We start from the raw sequence: 12,097 nt of genomic DNA, 5'->3' as shown, positions 1-12,097 counted from the left end.
ATGAATCTAATCGTTTGTGTTCTATCTTCATTATAGGCGAGTTTTTGCATAACCTAATCACGCACAGCAACACTTCTTAGCTTTGTAAATGCATGTGATACCAGGAATGTAAAATGTGTGCCTCAGTCAGTTTTCTTTATTTTTTTTACTGTTATAGCTTTTAAAATTCTGAAGAGACAATGGTTATGTGGAACGCTCTTTTAGAGGGCTCCGAAAGTTTCGTCCAGCCCAGCTTCTTTATAGTGGCACTGACGTCGAACACTGCATGGCGCGATGCGTGTTGCTTCCACCGAAACTCGGCAGCCGGCACCGGGATCGAACTCGCGTTTTCGAGATCAGCAGTCTAGTGCGCCAGCGTGGAGGTGCGCATCGAGACTTTGTTGATAGCGGTAGGTGCGCAGGGCTTTATGTTGTTTTGGCGAGCATATGATCCGTGTATGTGGCGCGTAGTGCTCCAGTTTAGACATTGAGTACGGCATTGGGTCTACAGACGGACATATATCTCTTGTTCTGAACAGGGTCTTCCCGCCTTCCTCGCGAGTTTTGTGCTGCACAAGGCGAGATGTTTTTAAACTTCCTCAGGCTCCGGTCTTCAGAGTTTATTTTTAAATAGATTCCTTCAAAATTGTCTCAGCACGGATTGAAGAATGATCAGTACACGCGCTAGGGGGTCGGTGGAATGCACTTCTTGTTTAGGTAGGTGGGGTGATGAACAAGAGGATGAAGCAGATTCGAGGTTTTGCTATAATGTAAGAATTTGTCACCGCCAATTTTGCGCCGTTTTCTTCATTTGTTTTGCCGCCTGGCAGATCCGGACATTACGGGACGCTTACGTTCTTTTTAACATGGCCGAAAGGTAAAACAAATATGCGTGGCACAGAATAAAGATAATTTATTACTTTTTTTTAACGAGTCGTCCGTGACGCATTTATTTTGTGGAATTGCCGTTCCGTTGTTTCAGATGAACCTGAACCTGGGCGGGAAGGCCGTGCAGGTGGTTCCGTAAACAATTCCTACCGACTGCTGTGCACGGTTGGTTCGCGAGCTACTTCGGAGAAGATGCTGCCCCCAGATGGGTTGTGCGACCTTCTTTTCTACACTGACGTCATCTGGCGTGAGGACGCTGTGCATGGAAGCCAAAATGACAGAAGTTGGGATGTTTTCCAAAGGGCTGCCCGGGTAGCGACAAGAACAGGGCATGGCCTCTCTTTGGACTACGGGTGACGTATCCTTATTCATCTGTCGGCTAGATTGTGCTGTCCAAAAACGTTTGTGAAAGTCACATGGGTCTGTGTATCCTCTGGTCTATTATGAAAACTGCGGAAACATTCTCACCGTATCTGACATCTGAATCGTGTTCGGTAACTGGGACTACTGCCGCCCGTTCTTGCCACGCTGAGTTTGCGGCCGGTTTTGCCAGCAAAGCCCCACATGCGAGAATGCCTTTCAGTAAAGATGAAAAACATTATGACATTCACTGCTGGGCGCGTTGACTTCCGCCAAACGGCGTACGAGTATAATAGGTTGTGCCTATGCCAGCTGGGTGTGTCTATGCCAGGTGTCGGGCTACACTCATCGTGTTTTTGCGCCGCTAATTGGAAAAAGATCCGCATTTAAACTCTTACAACTTCACAGAAAAGGTGCGCGGTATTACGTTGGATAATAACAACATAATGGAGTCTTTCGACCTCAAGTCGCTATTCACGAGTATTCGTGTGGACCGAGCGGTGTGCGTTCACGCCGTTGCCATTGCAATGACGAGAAACTTGCCGAAAGAGCACATTTTAAGGAGTAGAACCTATTGAGTCCTCCTAAATTTTGCCTCGCAAACACGTGCTTTGTTTTGTTTTTTAATCAAATTCTACAAGCAAGTTCACGGCACAGTAATGGCTGCCTTCATTTCAGTAACGGCCACCGACCTCACCATTGAAGCCACAGAAATGCGGGCTCTGGTAACTTCCAATCCCCGACCCAACGCCTTTTTGCAGTACATAGATGACTGCTTTGTTATAATAAAGAAGGACACACTTACCGCATTCACTGAGCATATAAATAGTATGGAGGAGGCCATCAAGAATACCGTCCAGCAGGAGATTGCCAACCGAGTACCTTTTTGAACGCATTAGAGAAGCGTGACGGCCACAAGCTTTCCTTCAAAGTCTTTAAGAAGAACATCCACACATGCAAGTAGCTGCAGTTCAGTTCTGTAAACCCGGCATGCCACAAGCACGCTGTAGTGGCGTCGCTCTTTCAACGTTTCCGGAAAATCTGCTCTCGACTCAAAGGCCATATGCCTGGGATCTGGTGCAAGTACGCCGCGAACTGACCAGTTGCAGCTACCCCAAAACGTTTTTGGATTCCGTGTAGTGCCACTCGTTGCAGCCAGAAAATATGGTTCGCAACGACTGGCCGCGTTCCTAATCGCAAGTTGCGACATGAGCTGGTTAATGTAAAAAAAAAAAAAACTAAAAAAAAAATTCGGAACGTCGTGTACAAGGTCCCATGCGGCGATCGCGACCATGTTCATATGGATGAAAGCGGGAATTTCGAAAAACGTTTGAAAGATCGTGTGATTGGTGTCAAGGATAAGAACGTTGTTACCAACGCACTTGCCGAGCACGCCGTATCAGCAGCGCACAATATCTGCTAGGAAGGAGCCTCGATTATCACCAAAGAAAGGCACTGGCTTTCACGCCAGTATCTCGAACCGCTCGTAATACACACAACAGAAACAACACTTAATCGCAAGGATGGCAATACCCCGCCAGCGTATGCAAGATGCTTGGGAAGATTATAGAAACGAACTTGGACGATGCTTTCCAAGAGTCGTCGTTAGTGAAAAAGGCTTCCGCATCGAAGCCGAAATATCTTGCTTTCTTGACCCAAACCTTTGTTCGCTGTTTCGTTTGTTGTTGAAATGAATTTATTACCCGATCAGAGGAGATTTATTCCAACCATATATATTATAATAATTTAGCTCTTGGTTTTCCGATGCAAAGAAGTGTTTAAAAATTTAGAGATTTTGATGTGACAACCATAAATGCCTATGGGTGTTTTGGATGCCACTAGCATTGTGAAGCGTGTCAGAACGCTGCATGTTCATTTAGAATAGAAGTAATCATTTTTTTCCGGTTATATCTATTGATATATGCGACAGTTATGATTTGGAGAATATGGGCGCATATTGTGTTTGCTTTCAAGCAGCTGTTTCTCACTTGGTCTGGGCAGTAACTGGCTGCAGCTGCGATGGACAGCAACTAGCCACGGCGTTAGCGGCTGCAGCAGGGAAGAGTGCCTCATTCAAGAGCCTTGGAGCCTTTTCATCTAACTTAATTTAAACATTTAATAAGCAGAGTTTGTTAACATTTAATAAGCAGAGTTTGTTGCAGCGTAGCTAAAAATATCATCCGTTGCCATAAAGCTTTTTCAGGTCGTATTTTTTTCTTAAAACGTGAACGAGGTGAGCTTTATGCTGTTTCAGCACCCCTTTTCGCATGATATTGTGGTGGGAGATTAGAGTTTCATTTTATATACATGGTCCAATAATGAACCTAATTTCATTTATACATATCGCAGGAAATCCAACGACTTTTTTGCGAGTTTAACCATGCCTTTAGGCAGGCATATACTGCACGAGCTTTTTGAAAGCAATATCATCCACTACGGCATCTTGAAGGCGAAGGCAAGGGTGGTCGAGCTTCTCGAAGATATGCACGGATCACTGGTTGTACTGAGAGTAAGTGCTCACTTTGAATACATTGCTGCAGCAGTAATTTTGGTGAATTAGATTCTTAGATTCTAGATCGGATAGTGCTTACACACGAGAAAACAAGTGTGTACACGTTACGCACTTCCGAAACTGAGTGCGAAAGAATTTCACAGAAACATCGCAAAAGTGTACGTTTTTGCTGACCTCAATTCCCAGACAAGTAACTTGTGCCCACCTGTGAAATATGATTCCAACATTGTAGCGATCTTTTTAAAATATCTATCCTTGAGCTCCCGCTGATACATTCGATTTGTTATGCACCACAAGGGTGGCCTCTCACCTGCCTTCAAGATAGCACATGTTATGGGTTAAACATAACGGCGGTATGTTTTCATGAGCAAAGCGCGTATTCCTCCGGAAGCATTCGCGCATAGTCTTTGCTGGATTTAGCGCCTCAAACGGCGAGGAGACTGTCCACCGCCAGTCAAACCGCAGAAGACGGGACCGACACAACAGGCAAGGGAGATATATGGGCAATGTCAGAGAAAAAAGGGGCATTTTGAAAACCCGCGCTCATTAGGAGTGAATGCTAATTTTCGCACAAAAAGGAGTGGAGTTTCGATTCCCTGCGGAGTCAAGATTTTTACGTTTTTGATGACGTGATAATGACGTCATTTGATAGAGTGCTATCGTGTGACCAAAGAACGCCGACAGTATGAACCACTAAAAGCTTTCGCCTTAAAGAAGGATTTGGTTGCTATGTTCTCGCTAGAAGGCCAACAGGGCAAACACTGTTGACGAACGCTGTTTCTTTTCGTTTTAATTGCCCAAGTATGTGATGCCGATGCAGTACACCCAGTAACCTATCTTGTTTCTCAGTTTGTGCAATGTGTCAAACTGCTGGGAAACAAGTTGATCGGAAGCATGTTTACAGCTCTGTGGAAAACGTGTTTTATTAACATCGCAGTTGTGTTTGCGCAGTGTGGTTCGGCCTTGAAGGCTGCATGTCTGGCTCGGGATCCAATGGTCCCGGCTTCGACTGCCATGCCGCCTTTTCACCTCACACTTACCGAGTAGGTAGCTCGACGCTCGGGTAGCAGTCTGTAGCATCTTCATGCTTGCAATCCACGTGACTTTCCAGCTCCGACATACCAGATACATGTTTGTGATTTTCACTCCCAAGACCTTCCGCGCCACTACAGGGGTGCGTACTGTGTGCCCTCCCCCTTAGCTTTCCTCTTTCCCCTTCAACACCGCCACCTGCTCTACAGCATTACCATCTACAATGCTTCCAATAATTTCAGTGTAATGTTTGACACACGAGGCACCCTATCGCGGGAACACTTAAGCTGCGCTTTTAAGTGCAGGACGCGGTAGCATTAATCGATTCCTCATGATCACATCGCTGCCATCGATCAGACTGCGTTGCTGATTACCTGATGACCATGACAAGTTGCAGGAGGCCGAGCTAGACCTTGCGCTCTACGTTTCGTTTTAATTGCCCAAGTATGTGATGCCGATGCAGTACACCCAGTAACCTATCTTGTTTCTCAGTTTGTGCAATGTGTCAAACTGCTGGGAAACAAGTTGATCGGAAGCATGTTTACAGCTCTGTGGAAAACGTGTTTTATTAACATCGCAGTTGTGTTTGCGCAGTGTGGTTCGGCCTTGAAGGCTGCATGTCTGGCTCGGGATCCAATGGTCCCGGCTTCGACTGCCATGCCGCCTTTTCACCTCACACTTACCGAGTAGGTAGCTCGACGCTCGGGTAGCAGTCTGTAGCATCTTCATGCTTGCAATCCACGTGACTTTCCAGCTCCGACATACCAGATACATGTTTGTGATTTTCACTCCCAAGACCTTCCGCGCCACTACGGGGGTGCGTACTGTGTGCCCTCCCCCTTAGCTTTCCTCTTTCCCCTTCAACACCGCCACCTGCTCTACAGCATTACCATCTACAATGCTTCCAATAATTTCAGTGTAATGTTTGACACACGAGGCACCCTATCGCGGGAACACTTAAGCTGCGCTTTTAAGTGCAGGACGCGGTAGCATTAATCGATTCCTCATGATCACATCGCTGCCATCGATCAGACTGGGTTCCTGATTACCTGATGACCATGACAAGTTGCAGGAGGCCGAGCTAGACCTTGCGCTCTACGTTTGCGAGTTCCAGACTTGGTAGGCTGGTTCAAGTATAGTTGCCCACCAGTTTCGCGGACGGGGACGCTGCTTAAGCCAGGAACGGGCAGCCAAGAACTGCGTTCTAAAATTTTATAAATTGGCAGAAATATTCATGACTGCCTACATGTGAGAATATGAAACCACTGTAACGCCTATGAGATAGAAGTCAACTCTACGACTATGAATCATGACTATGCATGTCATTTTACCTACTCCACCTGTTAAGGTGTGTTTCTTGTAAAGTGCTGAGTTATACTATGGCCGACCAATTAGTGCCTGAACATGTCACCCGACACATACCACCTGCGATAGTTATGGTGGTGAGGATGACTGTGATGTATGCTTTACAAGTTTGCAAGAGACACATATTTATAACGCACCGTTTTAACCAAGTATTTTCAAGTGTATGCATTGACTATAGGGGCAGCTTATTTTACTTGGAATCCAAGAGTACTTATAGGTTGTCTTCTCATCTCAAATGCACTCCCCAAGCTGGTAGCTCTTAAAACTTTGGCCTGACTTGTGGTCATGAGACATCACATTAACCGTAGACTACCGAGTTGTCGGCTGTGCAAAGTGCCAACTATCATCTATCAGAGATATTCATGCCATGGACAGCTATAACCACTACATTATGTACTAATGGGGCATATACTGTTTTCGCATCAAAACTATAACGACCGATTATCTGAGTCATCTCGGCTTGTGGCTCGTGACCAGGCATCTGGCAACTAGTAACTGGCAGGTGACAAAACACCTGCATGCCTGAAATATATGTCACCGGACAAATACCATCTGCCAAAGGTGGCAGAATCTTGGTTTTGATGCCATGGACTTTGAACATCTGCGCTACCGAACTTTGTAATAATGGTCTGTGATAATGTTCCTGCCTTCATACGTTTGATCTTGCCCGCTGTTCGTGCCTTGATCTCTGTGGAAAAGCAGTTTTACACGTATGACTCAGAGGCGTCTGCACAAAGATAAGTTCTTGGTTATGAAATCATTTGAATACTCACGGGCTCTTAGTGCATTTTACCCCAGCGCCTGCCAAAAAGTCTGATAGCACGGTTGCCTCTCGTTCACCAATGCTTGGAAGCGTCATTATTTAAGTGAACTTTCATGTCATGAGCTTTCCTTTCCTTTTTTTGCTCATCGCCTGCCACAAAGCAACCCTTAGTAACATACTGCTTCAGTACACTTAAAGAAAGAGCAAACATTACATTCTTAGTGCGTGTTTCTAAGCTCACCATTTCTTTTTTTTTTTGTAGGCTCTAAAAGAACTGCAGGCCAAGTTTATAGCACTGGATGCAGGGACGCGAGCAGGAGACATAGCCCTTGGTATCAAGTTCCTCTCTTACAAGAACAGCATCGACAGTAGCCAGCATTCATCAGCAATGACAGCATTAGCCAAGTAAGTTTCTGTATTTTTGATGTTGTGGGTCTGCGATGCGAGCTGGCACCAGCAGCGACGAAACGTGATGTGCGAAAATATCAAGTCCTAGCCGATGAGCTCTGCACGCAGCTCTGGGCCGTTTAAAGGTAGTTACAAAGGTACTCCTAAATTTTTTCACCATTGTTCGGTTTGCGACAAAGTGGAGACTATAAATAAATCAGCTGCGGACTTCAGTATGTTGTTCCTATTATGAATGTCATTTTATGCGAAATCATTAGACACATTGCGCTCCACAAGGCGACGACTCATGATCTTCGGACACCTGACCGATAAGTGCTATTCTGTTTTACACACTTTGTAATTTAAGGTTGGGAGCAGGCGGCGCACTTCATCACAGCAGCAAGCTTTCTAGCTTCTGTAACCATGCCATCAACCTTTTTCCAGTAAAGGATCAGTATTTGATGCAAGTGCTATATTACATTCATCTCCGTCGCCCTCAACCTTAGTTTGCACTAAACATCTTATCGGTCGGTGTAAACGTTGTCGAGAAATTAGCGTCACTAACTAGAGAAAACGTTCTGCCCGATCATTTTCTCTTTCGTTATTACTCGCTGAAACGAAACCATCGCGTTGTAATTGCCAAGCTCGAGCTACTCACGAAAGGTGAATTCGTAATGTCATGTTACTGAAGCGAATTGCGTACGACCAGAATACAAAAAAAAAAGGAACACTGGTCAAACAGCGTAGCTCTTCCTGCCTAATTCGGCTGCAATAACCCTTGAGACATGGGAAATTTCTATTTGAAACTCGCCGTTAAAACAGAGAAATCGCACCCAAGAAATGCATTCGATAATGACGGCAGCGGTAGTAGATTTCCTAGACTCGTCGAGCGAACGCCTTCGGAGCGGTAAATTTGACCTTCAATTGGAGGACTGCAGGCGTAACAGCCACGTGACGCACCAGATGATTCGCCGTTGGCTCGCTTCGCATCACACGGAACCACAATTTTCCGCCGCTCACCTAAATAAAAGCTCTAAGCCAGCAATGATAGCCAGCTATAGAGGTGCCTGTCCCGGAACCAGTGCTTCCACTATGTATCGTAGACACCGGTCGCAATCTGGTGATAGCTAGAAAACACAAAACGTAATATATAAAAGCGTGCATATGCATTGCCGCCCCATAATTTCTCGCTATGTACAAAGCGTATGAAGGTACGAAGTGTTTCTCACTGCAAACCCAAACCGAGAATAAACGTAGCAAAACATGTGACTGTGTTCACGAGTCTAAGACGGCTTAGAAAGGCCGCATAGCCAAGTATAAAAAGCTATCGTTTGCATAACCGCCTGTGCCATTAAGTTTCCTTTTTAATGCAGACTGGAGAGCAGTTTGAGTAAGTCTCTGTGAAATCAGCGCGAGTTTGAAGGGAGTATAAAGAAAACACCGTAATATTTCTTTAAACTGGAGTGGAATGTGGGAAAAGATATCAGTACAAGTGGTAAGAATAGTTGCATGGCAGATGGTTAGAGATAGTTATAGAGGAATTTTTTATAGAAAACTAATAGCAGCAAAGTTTAATACAATCGCCACCAAGAAGGAGCATTACTTAGTTGAGTTCACCAGCACAACCAAGTCACGAGTAGCTAAAACGTCTGAATAAATCATGCGTTGTTCATTGAACTATTTTCAGACTAATACGATGGGGTAAATACTAGCACAGCAGAGAATAATTGAGAGTCAAGTACAGGAGCATATGGAATGTCGGAAATGCATCTGTAACAAGGGAAGTGGTTACATGAGTTCGCACACAAAACTGATTATGATTAGAGAACAAGACATGGGCGTTGACAATGTCACCATAAAGGAAAGCTTTTTTTTTGTTGGTTTTTGAAAGGTAGCCAACAATGCCATGCAGAATTAAAAGTTTCAGCAAAATGAAGATTTCTGACTCTTTAGTATTGTACGGCTATTCAGCGGCTGACCAGTTACCTTCTGAACGCCAGGTAGTTTCATCCTTCTCTTTCTCTGTATAGTGTGATCAAAATAAATTTACATTTCGTTCTTTTCAGTCACCTTCCTATCACGATATTCATCGTCCACACCCACAATCAGGACTGGGAACCTGGCAAATACCCCCTCATTGGAACCATATGGAACTCCTGGAACGATCTTGTCGTTGAATCAAATGAACCTTCACTTGTAAGTGGACAGTGATGAAACAAATGCAGTTTATTTGGTGTTCAGGGGAACGAAGAAATTCTGGCCACAATATGAAAATGTATTTCTTTAAAACCTACGCTGGAATGAAGTCAGTTACTCGACATGCAAAATATGTCTTTTGGTGCGCTGGACGCAGGAAAAGTGATTGTTATTAGTTAAGAAGGATTTACTGAAGTGATTAACTATATAGTGTCCAGGTGATGTGGTTAAATCACATGAGTACGGTCTGTTAAATGCCAGGGTATCATATTTTGAAAGGCGAATGCCGACTGTGATCTTTTTCGTCTTCATTGGAAGTGAATTATTTTATACAATAACTATGTTCGAAATAGCCCCTGAAACTTCAATTTCAAAACAACAATCTTCAATTATTTTCAGCGCCGCACTGCCCAAGAACTGAACGCTACCACCATTCCGATTCGGACGTACGTTATGGCTTCGTTCACACTGGTGGTTGGAGAGTTTCAACAGCAGGTCCTGGAAAATAACAGCCATAGTGCTAGCTATATGTTGATAAAGGATTTTACCCAGGTATGTATCTGTTTCGTGTATGTGCCTTAGGCATGACTGGAATCCTCGTAATCCTCCACTTTTTTGTCCTTAGAGGTGGCTATGTATAATTAATGACGTTAAGCAAATATGGGTAAGAAAGGCAAATATAAGGCTCCCGTTGGGAAAGTAAGATGGGAAGTTTGATGCGTAGGGGAAAAGGGGGACTAAGGTCAATTCCGATTGTTTGAAGGATAGTATTTTATTTAGAAAGAGGTGGAAAGGAAAAATTGCATACCTTCATAACATCCTGGTCTGGTGTGCTTAAGGTTTTTCACATTTTTGTTTCTGGTCAAAAAATATCTCAGCGCTCTTCATTAAGTGCTGGAATCGTCAGAAGGCGTCTCGAACCTACCGCTGCTGTGCCTCCTATTCTTGTTTGTTCGTGCTTGAATTGTGGATAGCGACAATAATAGGCGAAATTTACTCCCTGATAAGATTGTTGCTATCTTTTACTAGCTCTGCAGCCGCAGATCGGGGGTATCTGTCGTCAACGGGGGCCTCATAAAACTGCGTACCTCTGACTACAACCGGACCTACGCGTACGAGGATGCTGAAACGATGAGCGCAAAGGTTCGTGAAGCTAGTCTATAAGGCGATGCCGATGGCTTAAGGAGTGAAGCGGCCCTAATGAAGGACCTTCCTTTGGGGCCTTTGTGCTTAATGCCACGAGGTTAAGGAGCATGTCGTTGGAATACAGCACAGACATGCGTCGCGCCAGATTGCCGTTTTTCATTGTTTTTTACTTACGTCATTTCCGCATGCTTTCACTAACAACTCTACAGTAGTAGCCGAGATGTACCCTTTTGCTGAGGCCTCGCGCTGTTTTTAAGGATGTGTGTAAACATGCGAACCTTACATTATATTGAACAATTGTAGACCGCTCAGAAGTATCCCTAACTGTTTGTATGGCGCATACGTCCGCGGCAGCACAGCAAAAGATATGAGAACCAGGATTTTTTAAATGGTTTCCGAAACATAATGCTCATAGTACCTGCATAAGACATTCATTGTTCATTTGCACGAGAGAATCCATATGTGAAGGCTAGCTTAATACCTACGTGAAAATGTTAAAAGCAAGACACTTTACCCTTTTTCGATGCTCAGTCTGGGATTGTAGTCGTAGTTCAGATGAAGAAAGAACCGCCAAGAATTCTACTCAGAGTTATTCAAAATTTACTAATATAATTTTCACTAAAATAACCACATTTATCGTTTCTTATTTTTTACACCCAAGGCCACAGCCTTCTTCAAGCTGTACCAACACCCTCATCGGGGCTGGGCCGTGTTCGACACAGAATATGAAGACTACGACAATACCTGTGGGAATGGCGCTTTCAGCAGGCTCAAGGCTTTCCGAGCACAGCTGCCTGCATGATAGTCGCATTTTCGCAATTAAGCATATGTCTGTCTCAGCAGAAATATCGTTATAAAAACGGCTTGTTGTGAAGGGTGCAAGAGCAGTGCAGAAATTTCAGCATCAATCATTTTCGATTGTAGCTAGCATTATTTACACACAGGAAGAGCTCTCTAGAAACTAAGATTTTCATTTATCACAACCGTGCGACACAATTTTGATATTACTGGCGCGTATGCCTCAGTATATAAAAGGCTTCCGGGTCTATGCATTCGTTCACTGCGTTTAAGATATAACCGATTATCACTATCTATAAGTAATAAAGTTAATATAGTTAAGAATATAAACAAAAACTTACTGACGCTTTGTCAGGCCGCTAGATTATGGTTATAAAATGTGGGCCTAGATACTATAGACCGGGTTGTAACATCTCTCTTCCTATCGCTAAGATGCAGTGATTAGAACTATCACATAGGGGGCAAAAGCATGATGTTTAAACGTTTTCTTTTTATTTTGTTTTTAAGAAGTGCACTGTAGATACTACGTTTAGTGAATATTACATTTAAAGGTCCTGTGATTCAAAAACAGTGTGCTATTGTGCACTCGGCGAAATGCCAGACGGTCTTCCGGGAGCATTAATTTTCAGCTCATTTGTCTATTGTGTTTGCATGCTACATGTCGTGATGTT

General features: G+C 44.1%; 1 protein-coding gene across 1 annotated transcript; it reads left to right on the top strand.

Annotated features, from left to right (window-relative positions):
* The first annotated feature begins 265 nt into the window (after positions 1-265).
* Positions 266-11,430, top strand: LOC146185571 (uncharacterized). Its single transcript, XM_084607859.1, has 8 exons — positions 266-389; positions 962-1,220; positions 3,577-3,736; positions 7,162-7,304; positions 9,353-9,482; positions 9,882-10,034; positions 10,512-10,625; positions 11,290-11,430. Exons 1-8 carry the CDS (start codon positions 266-268, stop codon positions 11,428-11,430), a joined length of 1,224 nt encoding a protein of 407 aa, XP_084463985.1.
* The last annotated feature ends 667 nt before the right edge of the window (positions 11,431-12,097 follow it).

Source organism: Amblyomma maculatum, chromosome 6 (assembly GCF_055883805.1).
Source record: "Amblyomma maculatum isolate TAMU_Amacu chromosome 6, ASM5588380v1, whole genome shotgun sequence".
Taxonomy (NCBI): domain Eukaryota; kingdom Metazoa; phylum Arthropoda; class Arachnida; order Ixodida; family Ixodidae; genus Amblyomma; species Amblyomma maculatum.
This window is presented reverse-complemented; position numbering and strand designations above follow the sequence as displayed.